The sequence below is a fragment of the Pinus tabuliformis genome, chromosome 3_2 (genome assembly GCF_031772625.1).
Source record: "Pinus tabuliformis cultivar Carrire ecotype Pingquan chromosome 3_2, CPIR1, whole genome shotgun sequence".
Taxonomy (NCBI): Eukaryota; Viridiplantae; Streptophyta; class Pinopsida; order Pinales; family Pinaceae; genus Pinus; species Pinus tabuliformis.
This window is the reverse complement of record NC_142302.1, coordinates 446700969-446714214: the sequence shown is the minus strand read 5'-3', so window position 1 is coordinate 446714214 and position 13246 is coordinate 446700969. Positions and strand designations below refer to the sequence as shown.

Genomic DNA, 13246 nt, shown 5'->3' with positions numbered 1-13246 from the left:
TGGAGAACTTGTTGTTAATGCTCGATGTGATCTTCCACTGCTTGAACCTTAGAATTTTTTCATAAAGATGATGTGATGGATGGTGGATGATATCCATAAAGTGCCATAAATGGGGTCATTTTTGCTGCAATATGGAAGGAAGTGTTATACCACCATTCAGCTAGACGTAACCACTTGACCCATTGTGTTTGTTTATCAGATACAAAGCAATGAAGATATCCTTCCAAACATTTGTTCACTATCTCAGTTTTCCCGTCAGAGTGAGGATGATAATGAGCTAATTGAGTACTAAGACAAGAAAATAATTCCGTCCAAAAATTTCCAGTGAAAATGGGATCTCTGTCACTTACTATAACCCATGAAGCTTTTGAATTGTTTCCATAAATGCAGTAGCAACTGTACTGGCTTTAAAAAGATGAGATAATGCACAAAAGTGTGCATACTTGGTAAGTCTATCAACTTCCACCATGATGACACTCTTTCCTTTAGACTTGGGTAAACCTGTGATAAAATCTATTGAGACCTCCTCGCAACGCTGACGTGGAATGGCTAAAGGTTGTAACAGACCCGGGGTCTTAATTGTGTCAACTTTATTTTGTTGGCAAACCAAATATTCTGCCACAAAATTTTGAATATCAGATTTAAGACCATCCCAAAAAAATTCCTTGTTGACCCCATGGTAAGTTTTTAAAAATCCTGAGTGTCCTCCTAAGGGAGAGGTGTGAAATTTCAAAAGAATCTTTTGTTTGAGTTGGGAATTCTTACAAAGACATAAGCGATCTTTGTACGATAATGAATCATTTTTCCAGCTAAATGTATCAGATGTACTGGGTTCTTGCTGCAACTTTTGAATGAGTGCCCAAACCTCTTCATCATTCTTCCATTCATCCCTTGCTTCAGTTATCCACTCAGGTTGTATAATAGAAATGGCACAAAGAAATGCTTCCACATCCTCATCCTTTCTTGAGAGTGCATCTGCAACAACATTTTGCTTCTCTTTTTTGTAGATGATTTCAAAGTCATAACCCAACATCTTTGTCACCCATTTTTGCTGCTCTTTTGAAGATAATCTTTGTTCCAAAAAGTATTTAATACTATCATGATCTGTTTTTACCTTGAAGTGTCTTCCCATTAGGTAAGATCACCATTGCTTTAATGCATGTAGTATTGCCAACATTTCCTTCTCATAAATAGGTTTGTGTAAATACTTTCCTTTGATTGGATGACTTTCAAAAGAAATGGGTCTTCCTTCTTGCATTAAAACAACACCAATTCCATTTCCTGAAGCATCACATTCCACAATAAAAGTTTTTGTGAAGTTTGACGTAGCTAAGACCGGTGCTTGACACATTGCCTCTTTAAGATGTTCAAAGGCCTTCGTTGCTTTTGGAGTCCAAGAAAATGCATCTTTCTTCAGTAATGATGTTAGAGGTGCCGCTATTCTCCCATAATTCTTAACAAACTTGCGATAATACCCTGTCAACCCGAGAAATCCTCAAAGATGCTTTATGGTTGTGGGGATTTTCCATTCCTTAATGGCTTTAATTTTGTTAGGGTCTACCTTAACACCCTCATGAGATACAATATGACCAAAATATTCCACCTCCTGTACTCCAAAGAAACATTTGGAGGTTTTTGCATATAATTGTTTCTTCTCCAACAGTTTGAGCACCCTGTCAACATGTTGAACATGATCCTTCCAAGACTTGCTGTAGATTAGTATATCATCAAAAAATACTAACACAAATTTTCTAAGGGTTTGAAAATGGAATTCATCAAACCTTGAAATGTGGAAGGTGCATTAGTAAGGCCAAAAGGCATGGCCAAAAATTCATAATGACCCTCATGAGTTCTGAATGCTGTTTTCAGAATGTCTTTAGTCTTCATTTTAATTTGATAATATTTTGAACGAAGATCCAGCTTGGTGAACTAATTTTCTCCATGTAATTCATCCAACAATTCATCAATGACAGATATGAGAAATTTATCTTTAATAGTGAGCTTGTTGAGCTCCCTATAATCTCGACACATACACCATGAGCTTGTGCACCAATACTACTGGAGCAGAGAAAGAACTTTGACTAGGTTGAATTATACCAGTCTCTAACATTTCAGCAACCATACATACACTTTCACTCTTTTGGGCATAAAGATATCTGTAAGGCCTGATGTTTGGAGGAACACTTCCTGGAATCAAGTGAATCACATGATCATGATCATGAATAGGTGGGAGGCCTTTGGGAGTCTCAAACACCTTGGAATGATTGTCCAATACTTTTTGGAGATTTGGAGAAATAGATGATTTCGATGTTTGAATCCCTAGTGAGCATAATTGTGCAATTACACCCCGTTGTTAATTTTCAGAAGCTTTGTCACACCGTTAGAGCTGATTATCTTTCCTGGTTTCCCTGCGATACCCCTTAATTCAACTTCCTTTCCTTCCCAAAAAAATTTCAAGAAAAGTTCTTGAAAATTGAAAGCTATCGTCCTCAAAGATTGTAACCATTGGACTCCTAGTACAACATCAACACCACCCATTGGAATGGAAAACATTGGACTATTCAATACACATTCCCCCATGGTTAGCTTGATATTATGGCAATTTCTAGAGCCATTTATAGTTTTTCCATTTGCAACCATCACTTGATACTCTGGTGTTGGATATAGGTAGTAATTCAAGTCCTTCACTATATTACAATGAATAAAATTATGGGTACTACCCGAATCAATCTATACTATTACCTTTTTCTTCTTGGTATATCCTTCTATCTTGAGAGTTTGAGGAGTGGTAATTCATGCCAATGCATTACAAGATATGGTCGGATTCATTTCTTCTTTCTCTGGGGTTGGTTCATGGTGTATATCCTTCTCTTTTGATGTTTCTTGTTCTTTTTCTTACTTCTCTTCACAATCTATGTAGAATAATTTATTCTTAGCACACTTATGACCTTTAGTGTATTTGCTATCGCAACTGTAACAAAGTCTTTTTGCTCTTTTTTCCTCCAATTGTTGTGGTGTCAACCTTGTAGGTTGTGGAAGGCTAGGAGCAACAACACTTCCATCTTTATAGTTGTGAGTGGTAGACTTCCTTGTTGCCATAATTTTGCTTTCAATTTTTTTGCCACCCTGAATGCTTTCTCCAATAAATCAGGTTCCCAAAGGCAAACCTCATGTTGGATGTTATCTTTTAAGGTGCCTATGAAGACATCAATCCTATGCTCCTTTGGAATATCATTTACCTTGATATTCAATTTTTGGAAGTCCTCAATGTGCTCCACCATTGAACCTTTTTGTTTGAGATTTATCAATTGGCTAAAGAAAGTGTTTCTCTTTGTATCCTCATAATGTGCTATCATTTCCTTCGTAAAAATTGACCGAGTGACAAGTGGTTTATGAGAATAAAGCCATCGATACCATACAAATTGATTGGGCTCTAAATATAAAGTTGCAATGCGTACATTTTGTGTGTGTTGCACATTATGGAGATCGAAATATTGCTTCATTTGCAGTATCCATGTTACTGGATCCTTGCCATCAAACTTCCTCATATCGATCTTTGGAATATGGTGGGTCTTCAATCCAAAGTTAAAGTCTATGGAATCATGATTAACATTCCTTTTATTCTCATCATGAGTTTCATCTAATACCTTTTCGCCATTAGGAAGCATTTCTTGTAGCAACTTTGTCAAACCTTCCATGTATGCTTTTAAACCATTCTTCAAATCTTCCATGTTTCCTTTCATTTTTGCTTCTATACCATCCATTTTAGCTTCCATAACATTCTTCAAACCATCTATCTTAGCTTCCATTTCATTTTTGGTTACTCTTTGTGAGAGCGAAATTTGTTGCACTTGGTCTCGTAATTTTGATATATCATGTTGCATTTCTTCCTCTTCTTCATGTGTCAAAGAAGAGCTTTTTGGTTGCTTGCTAGGTGTGTCTATTTTTTTTTGTTTTGAGGCATTTTGAAATCAAACAATGAAATCTATGCTTCACTATGCCCTTTGAATCATTTCAAATTGATTTTTCAAACAAAAATTATGCAAAATTTAAAAAATACACACCTTTTTCTTGCTTTTTAGGAGCTAAATATTGCATCTGTTGTATCTCTATAAGTGCGAATCTCCAAGATCTGAAATTCCGTCCCGTAGTAGACCTCTGAGTCTTCTTCTCAACCCAATAAGTCAGACCAAGATCAGATTCTTCAAGAAAGAGTTATGCCCAATCTCGCACGATGACCTGATTATAGATTATTTTAGTAGAGCGTACTTGTACGGAGTGCCACGTGTCATCGTTTCGACCTTCGGCCCTTAAAATGATACCTAAAAAACTACAGTTCGACCTCTTTCCGTCATTTTTTACGAAATTCAAATCTGATGCTCAGAGAGAAAGTTATGACAATTTTCCTTAGGTCACTTGTTTGAGATGGAATTTTGGAGCCTGCAACAACCCTAAATTCCTCGGATCATATTTCCAAAAATATAGTGAGACAAGATCTAAAATTTGCACACGAAGTGCACCAAGATTTCAGCTCCAAGTGGTTGCAATTTCAGCTTCCGAAGCTTCGTAGAAATTTTTTTATAGTGAAAATGCCACGATCACTGGTTTGAAGTAGTGCAACCCTAGAATCCAAAGCTCAGATACCAAATGTTATGCAACCAGCTCACAAATATATAGATCAACGACTTAAAAATTAACCTCTTCGAAGGGGAAACCTCCTTTACATTACCTAAATGAACAATTCTTAGATGATACAAATGACAATACCTCCTTTGTATATATAGGAGTCTAAGGGGTCACAATATAATCAGAGCCTACATAACAATAATAATGTAAGGGCACAACAATAACAATAGTGGGCTTCTATGGGGCATAACAATCATAATATGGGGGCTACATGGGCACAAAAATAATAATAAGGAGGATACACTAATATTATAGGGACCTAACAGTTTGAGAAGTAGGAATTGATATACCACTGCAGAATGAATTTGAAGCATAGGTATGATGGAATGTAGGAGAGAAGCAAGCCTAGATTTGAGGAGCTGGAATAGGAACATTGTACATGTAGCAACATCACACTCCTTAGGGCATGTCTCTAAGGTAGTACCTTAAAGGGGTAAGAAGTGAAACAGTTTGCAAGGTCCTTCAACTTCTAGGTCCCTTAGACAATGTGTGTGTTGGAGTCGATGAGGAAAGACTTGCCGAGGAAAAGGCAATGAAAAATTCCTCTTCCTCAGCGCAAAGCGACATAAGAAACATAAGGAGAATATGGCACCATATCACTAATGCTAGATGAGGGAGACCATCAACTTAGGATAATGATTCAGTGTGAATTGAAGAGACAAGACAAAAATGTGACTCAAGACTCATCCTATTGTCTCTTCAATACTGCTCGCCTATCAATTGCAGTACTTAAAGAAAAACAACGAGTGGCCCTCATCTAGGCTCGACCTATATGCAAATTGAAGGAATGACCATGTGAATAGATGGCATGATACTTAGAGATTGACTCAAAAGTATGGATGGATAGCAAGATTATTAATGCATTATGACCAAGAGAACAACATACTAGCTCAAACAAAGAGGATATCTGTTGGTGACACATTGGGTAGATTTTACTAAATGTTACGTGAATTCCACTGCAAAATTTCAAAGTCATTTCATCCTTTTTACAGTGTAGAAGTTTGAGCTAACATGGGCCCATTTTAGGGGTAGTTTCTAGTTTGGTGATTTGGGGTCTAAAACTTCTAGAGCCTGTTTGAGGAATCAAATGGTACTTTTTAGGGTCAAAACTTTGTAAGAATAGCTCCTAGCCCCTTGATGTTTTTCTACACATCAAAAGCTTTCCAACATTGTGAAAATCACCTCAATAGGAATTGATATGTATAAGTTATGCATCCCCCCCAGCAAGTTGACCTACCCTATTGACCGCAATGGTACCAAGTGGATTTGACATGAACCCCCATTACCCATACTTGTGGGGCTAGTCATGTGTGGACTTCCAGGAAGATTCTAGAGGGTCCACAACCCTAACACTAATTGTGGGTTTAGGCATGCAAGAAACCTAACTCTTAACTATAGAGTGCTATCAAGCTATGTTAAGTGCTACTAGGAAAGGAAGGGGTTGTTGATGAAATCTAGGGCATCATGAATTAGGTGATTTCTCCTTGATTAGTAACTATTTGTGAGTGTTTTTCATTTCTTTAGATTAGGATCTTCTTCTTACTTAGGTTATTATTCTTCTTCTTCATCAAACAGCTATCAATGCATAAACAAGATAGACAAGAGACACAGAATGTAGGCTATGAGCCAAGGCCAAAACCTCTCACTCTTTGAGAGGAAAACCCACATAAAATTCTTCTTATAGAGATTCCAATTGACGAATACCAAGACCAAGACCCTTGACCTATTTGCCACTCCAAGACCAAGACAGAAGTTCTCTTGACAGTCAAGCTTCTTCTTGACTCCTCTTCCACTTGGACCTTCTTAACACTGAGATTATCTCCTATCTGAGCATAATGTGATAGCAACGAATGGTAGATACACTAGAGATGACACCGAAACACATCAATGTAATGTCACCGAAATGTGATCACTGTAGCAGTACCGAAACACTATAATAGATCACAGAACTGTAGCTCCTTCATAGCACAGAACTATAGTATCTATACCTTTGACCGAACTGTGTGCCTCTGCTGTAGTACTGAGACCGAACTTGTCTCTTTACTAGTCACTGTAACTATGATTCGAATCAGAGAGATCTGAAACTTCTTTCTGTAATTTGTCACTGCAACTGTGTTCAGCCCTAAAGATCCTTGCTGTTCCTTCATCCCTATCCAAGTTCCTTTGACATCCAAACTTCAGAAGTATCCGAACTTATTGACTGTAATCCTATCCGAACTTTAGAGAGATCCGAGCTTGATTACTATAGAAATGCGAAGACCCTTCACTCATATATAGAGTAGTTTGTCCTACATAAATAAGCCGACATGTGCATTTGAATAGGTGTATCTTTATTAGGTGGGCCGACATGAGTTCTTCTACTTCATCTTGAGGCCGACTTGAAGAGGAGAACTTGTGATTGTCTTTGGAGGGCTTCTAGACAATTCTATAGACTCATATACATTTGTAATATCCCCAAGAAGGGTTCTTCATACATGACATTGACTCTTTTGACTTTAATGACAAATTCTAAAGGCTCTCAATGGGAGCCATCTAAAAATAAAATCTCTTGCTCAGGAAACCCATGAAGCAAGCATTACAGTAATAATTTTATTTTTCTTCTTTTCATCATTTACAAAAATCACAATTACATGTCATTATGAAGACCGAACCTAGTTACACTTTTCAATAGGGGTGCCATTCTTTTCGTATTGTTATTGTTTAATGGTTGAGCAGAGTATTTAAGAGTGGGATATTGAAGCATAATAGAGGAGGTAAAAGATCCTGTAACAGGCATTTAGGTCATTGTGTCCATGGAAACTCAATAGTGTGTGCCCCTTTCTTTTTACTTGCATTCAGAATTGAGAGAAAATAGAGTAGAGCACAGGCCTCACCTTCTAGCTTGGTTTTCTCCCGTATTGGGTTTCCCAGGTGATATCTTGTGTTCATTTGTGTTGATAGTGGGTACATTTTCTTGTTTTTTTTTTGTAAATTTCGGTTTCATTTATTTCCTTAAATTTGAGCACTACACTAGTAATATTAAATCTGATATCTAAGGTAATACACTACATAATAAAATATTTTCAGAATATTATAAGATATGTTGTGACGAATTGTTCCAGTGGAAGATCCATGACAATTTACAAATATCTTCTCATATTATCTTTGAGTCATTCCTAATACAAAAACTTTTCCAGGAACACAATATCCCAAAAGAAAATAAACAAAATAAGTATGTAAGCCATCCCAAAATTCTATGATCAGTACCTCATAAAAAGGGTTCTGGATCAAATTATGTAAGAGTGTCTTCTTGATTCTCCCATCTGTGCTACCAACCTGAAGCCAACTGCAATCCTTCTTTTGATGAGGTGTCTGCTGTCCTCTTTCTTTCCCGAAGACATGCACAAAATATATTTTAGGAATTGCATCTTTTATATTCAGGATCTCCTCATAAATGGGGCTTAGAATAATTTTTTCTAAATTTCTTTCCCCCTTCCTCCAGTCAATTACATTCAAGGAATCACCCATGATTTGAATTTTTTGAGCTCCTTTATTTATTGCCGACTTTAATGCTGTCATCTCAGCTTTGTTATTTGTGCTAAAATGCAGGCCTACTTTAATTTTTATCCAGTGGGAATGAGAAAGATATAAAATCCCTTCAATTGGCCTGCTCCCTCAATTAGTGGATCCCCTTGTGTAGCCTCATCAAAATAGGTCCAAGCTCCAGATTTGTCAATAAATTCATCAATCACCATTCTCAGAGGTTTGTTATTATTTGCTTGATTGAAAAGTTTAAGAATAGACAGTCCTTGGGTGGCAGAAGCCTGTGGAGGGATAATGTTTCCATAAAATCGACTCTTGTTGCTAGATAGCCAAACCACCCCAGGCTACAATGAGGGGCAGAGCCTTATTCAATCTTGTTGAAGAATTTTGGCTCCAGTCATACAAAGCATGCTCCACATTGCTTCCCTCCCATAGATTCCTAATTCCTGAAATAGCTTCAATTTCCTGGCACACAAATACTACATATGGGCAATGAACAAAAAAATGTGTAATGTCTTCTTCATATACCTGGCATAAAGGACATCTCCCAGGCCCCTCCCAGCTTCTTTTTTTCATGAAGTCCCATGTGGAAACCCTTTGGTTAATTGCCCGCCACAAAATTTTATCTTTAAGTGGAGACTTCCATTTCCAGACCTCTTTGTACCACCACTGCTGATTCTGAGGAAAGTCATCCTCCCTAAGCATCTTGTACCCTAACTTTGCAGTGTACCTACCACCATTAGGATTCCTATACCAGATAAGGTTATCATCTTCATCTTTAATCCTAACATGACTGCTTTTCAGGAATTGACAATATTTACTCCAGATCTGATCCTCATCACCAACGAAACCCATCCTTCCTGCGTCAATCCATTCCCAACTAATTATAGGATCAACAATTTGATATAATTAAATACCCCCTTTCTCTAATAACTTCCACCATATTCCTGATAACTTATAATTCTCAATGCACTGCACCCATGGATCTTTTCCCTACCTTACTTTGTTTCCAGCACCTCCACCATACAAGCCAATTTTCAATCAAAGGGAAGGCCGGGCCACTGCCTTCCCAATAGCTGAAGCTTTTTGAAAAGTTTTGGAACTTGATCTTCAAAAGTCTCTTCATTATTACATTTCCATAATCCCAGATCTTCATCAATGAGAGCTAACAAATGATCTACTTCTTCTGATGACTTATTTACATCTAGAAAAAATCTGCTTTTGCTGTTGTGCATCCATGAGGCCGATAAGTGCTCTGCTACAACCTTTATGATCTGAACTAGATAACAGTTGATACACAAGGAGAAATCCGAGCAAATAAACATATTTTATACTACCATCAACACTTGAAGAGGCTTAAAAGACTCAACTGGAAGCATGTAGTTGTAAAAGTGGAACAATATAGATGATTTATATACTACTACAACATTTCAGGATATTTGTAAGTTGCAACACAATGCTAACAACTAGGGATTTGGAAAAATAGTTTTTTTGCAGAACTAAACTTGTGGAAATTCTCAAATAGAGCTGTAATAATAAAAGTAACTTTGTCAGCAATATATGGACAAAAAGAACTTTTCTGAGAAGGCATGAAGTCTGGATGCTAAACAGGTCAATTCTATGAGTAATATGGGCGTTGAAGTTGGCCGAAGAGTTGGTATCAAATGTTTAATAATTTCTCTCGCTCTCTCTATCTATCAAGATTTCCTTCAACTAAACATTCCAACAACCACCTCTCTTAATCTTATGGGTCTATTTATAATTTCCTCTTTCACTTTCTCCTTCGTTCTTTGCATGTGGGATAGGTGCCTTTACATATGTGCATTGTATTCAGTATTTTATCAACTAGCAAGATCCTTGTTGACACGAGTGGTTTTACTATAGTAGCTATTCCCTAACATGACTCCTATTGGCTCTTGTAAATCGATTTTTTCTGAGGAAATAATCTCACCCTGCCCTCACACACTTCAGCAAAGAATGGGGGCAATCATACTATGCCAACCCTTGTGGAGCTCTCCCCTTTCCCTGGAATTTCAGGATGGAAGGTGAATCAGCTGCCAGTGGTGTAAACTGCTGGTAACCCCAAAACACCCAATGGGATTTGATCCCAAGACCTCTGTGGAGTTAGCACAAGAGCATCTACAGATTGAGATAATGTCTGGGGCTATTTCATTTGTAACTTACTCTTAACAATGGTTGTTGCAATAAAACCAAAATGACTAACATAAAATGTCACCACTAACATAAATCACCTATGGTTACTTAACTAACATCACGTGCAAAATTGCAAATGACTAATCACAAAGTATATTATCTTTGGGCATCATGACAAATATCAATATGTTTCTTGGAGGGATATCCAATCACTTTGGCCTTGTCTTCCTACTTGGCACATGAATTTGATATGGGCCGCTGTCTCTCTTTTGTTTGGTTTGGACTGAACTGTAAAGTAATTTGCCTTATTAAACTTTTCTGTATTAGGCCCCATTTTGATCTTGTATGGATTCTTAAGTCCAGACCATCCTCCAAAACCTTGAACATGATGCAAAACGTTAGTGGGCCCTATGAAGATTTCTTTGTCAAATTTGAGGCTAACAGTTTATGCAAGGGAAAATTTTAAAAAACTCTCTGAAGTTCGTTTTTATTGACATTTACTGATTTCTCTGCCAAACAGGGATATGTGGGGAACAAAGCTGCTGTATTTCCGTTGCAGCTTCTTGGTTTTGATGTTGATCCAATTAATTCAGTGCAGTTCTCAAATCACACAGGCAAGCCTTAACGAGACTTATTTGGTTAGGTTCACAACTCAAGTGGCCTAATATTCGATGTAGGATATTCATGATAATAGCTTCTAGGAATTTGAAATTTTAACAGAGGTTTAGGCCTACAGACTGAAGGAGGAGCATGGATTTGATGGGCAAGGAGAGTGCAGGATATCCGACGGTCCGGGGACAAGTGTTGAATGGGGAGCAGCTATGGACTTTAATAGAAGGACTTGAAGCAAATGACTTACTGGTCTATACACATCTGTTAACAGGTATGGTCAGAAGATCACCTAATCTGATCATCTGAAGTTGAGTTCAGTTAATTCTGCAACTTGTTTCTTGTAAACTTTTTCTATGGTTGTATTGTATTTTACATGTCATCTACTTGGTTTATTGATTGGTGCAGTTTTGGTTCATGAGGAAGAAATAATTTAAAGAGAATATGACCGAAATACTGATAACATAGCTTTTTATTTTTATTTTGGCAATTTCATTTTATTATAGACATTTTTCAATTTTTTTAGAGTTTGTGATCTGAAAACTAGAAATTTACATTTTTTTGCACTGGATTTTACAGGGTATATTGGTTCAGTTTCTTTCTTGGAAACAATCTTACGAGTTGTTGAGAAGTTGCGTTCTGTGAATCCAGACATGATATATGGTAAAGCATTGTCAGTGTTTGATGTAGTTGTTAAGTTATAATGGTAAAAAATAATAATATAATATCGTGATTCATTTACATCTGAAGCTTCCTTTCATATGTCTATTGTTCACCAATATATTATGTTGACCAGTTTGTGATCCAGTTCTGGGTGATGATGGCGAGTTTTATGTTCCATCTGAGCTTGTTTCTGTATATCGTGAAAAGGTAAATCTACAGCATATAATGACCTCTGTTCACAAAGTTGATTAAAATAGCAATATACTTTTCAATCAATGTTACAAATATTGTTTTGAGGAATATATTGCTGAGGGTTTGGAAAGAAACATACTGGAAATATTGAAAATTTTTGAAAAATATTAGCAAGAATAAACCTAGTTCTTTTCCCTTCAAGAAAATGAATATATACATGACAACTAAAAACATGGAAATGTGGTCCTTGTTGGTTTTTCACATAGTGAATTTTTCTCTTGGTGTCTTGTCCTTCAATATCATGTGAGGTCTGTTACCCATCCACATGCATGGGTAACTCTAGGAGATTTTTTTTCTCCTATGATGCAGTGTTGCTCCTGCGGCCTACACTTACCTACAGGTTAGTGATAAAAGCTTTCAACCCCAGAAGGTGCGGTTGGTGGCAGGGAACTCAGAGAAGGGGTTGTCACACTGTTCCCAAATCTCTCCGTCTAAGCTATTTCCTAGGTTAGCTAAGGGGGGTGGTCCCTAATGAAAAATTAAGTTAAAAGTGATATGAGGATCTAGGAGAGTGTTAACAGTTATAGTGAAAATGGATTACTTTTTTAATGATCTTATGAGCAAAATATGGTATGAGCAATAACAATGAAAAATCATTAACATGAGGAAACCACAAAACCAAAGCCTTATAAAAAATTTGCTCAACAAAATAAAATATACATTTGCTCAAAGTAAAGATGAAATGCTTCTAATAATGAAAGCAAAGTAACCTTAAAATGCAAATAAGAGAGTTTAGCACAAGATATTTGTAAGATATAAAATCAATTCATGAATCAAAACATATCTTGCCAAAACTCAACAATTAGAAAATTTATTTAAAAAAAGTAAAATAGGAGATGCTATATTCTAAACCAAGATGTCAATATGGAATTAGAATTGGGTATGAAATGAAAACACTTATTACCAATTTGAAGAATCACAATACTCACTTTGAAATGTTTCTTGAAAATAAACTTTGCAATAGAACAACTCAAAACATCAAAAGACAAGTAAAGTAAATGTGATGGAAAGTGCTCTTGGTTAATTTTATTAGTTACCTATACAACAAGATTGCAATTGAACTCTTCAATCCTCAAGCCTCACCCTTACCGAAAAGATATGGATCTCACAGTGATGAGTCAATAGAGGAGTAGAGGGTCCCTAAAATGTCTACTTCAACCAGCTTATGTTGGAGCTAAAAATTTAATGAGGCTTGGGGCCTTCCTATACTAAAATGCCTAGATGAAGTGCAAATTGTGCTAATTCCCCAATTAAAATAATGCTACATGCAAATGCTTCAAAGAGAAATAAGATAGTTGCAAAACTTGAGAGACTAGAATGTAAATGAACTCATATGTGTTTGCAACATTAAATGGAAAAT

The 13246-nt window shown here is 36.6% G+C and overlaps 1 protein-coding gene across 4 annotated transcripts in view; it reads left to right on the top strand.

Annotated features, from left to right (window-relative positions):
- The window catches only part of SOS4 (pfkB-like carbohydrate kinase family protein), a 313487-nt gene that overhangs the window by 46490 nt on the left and 253751 nt on the right, over positions 1-13246 (top strand). For all 4 annotated transcript variants that reach the window (XM_089416508.1, XM_089416505.1, XM_089416506.1 and 1 more), the window contains exons 3-6: positions 10883-10976; positions 11141-11245; positions 11551-11634; positions 11768-11841. In XM_089416508.1, the coding sequence (XP_089272634.1) occupies positions 10883-10976; positions 11141-11245; positions 11551-11634; positions 11768-11841 (357 nt within the window). The remainder of the gene's footprint in view (positions 1-10882; positions 10977-11140; positions 11246-11550; positions 11635-11767; positions 11842-13246) is intronic.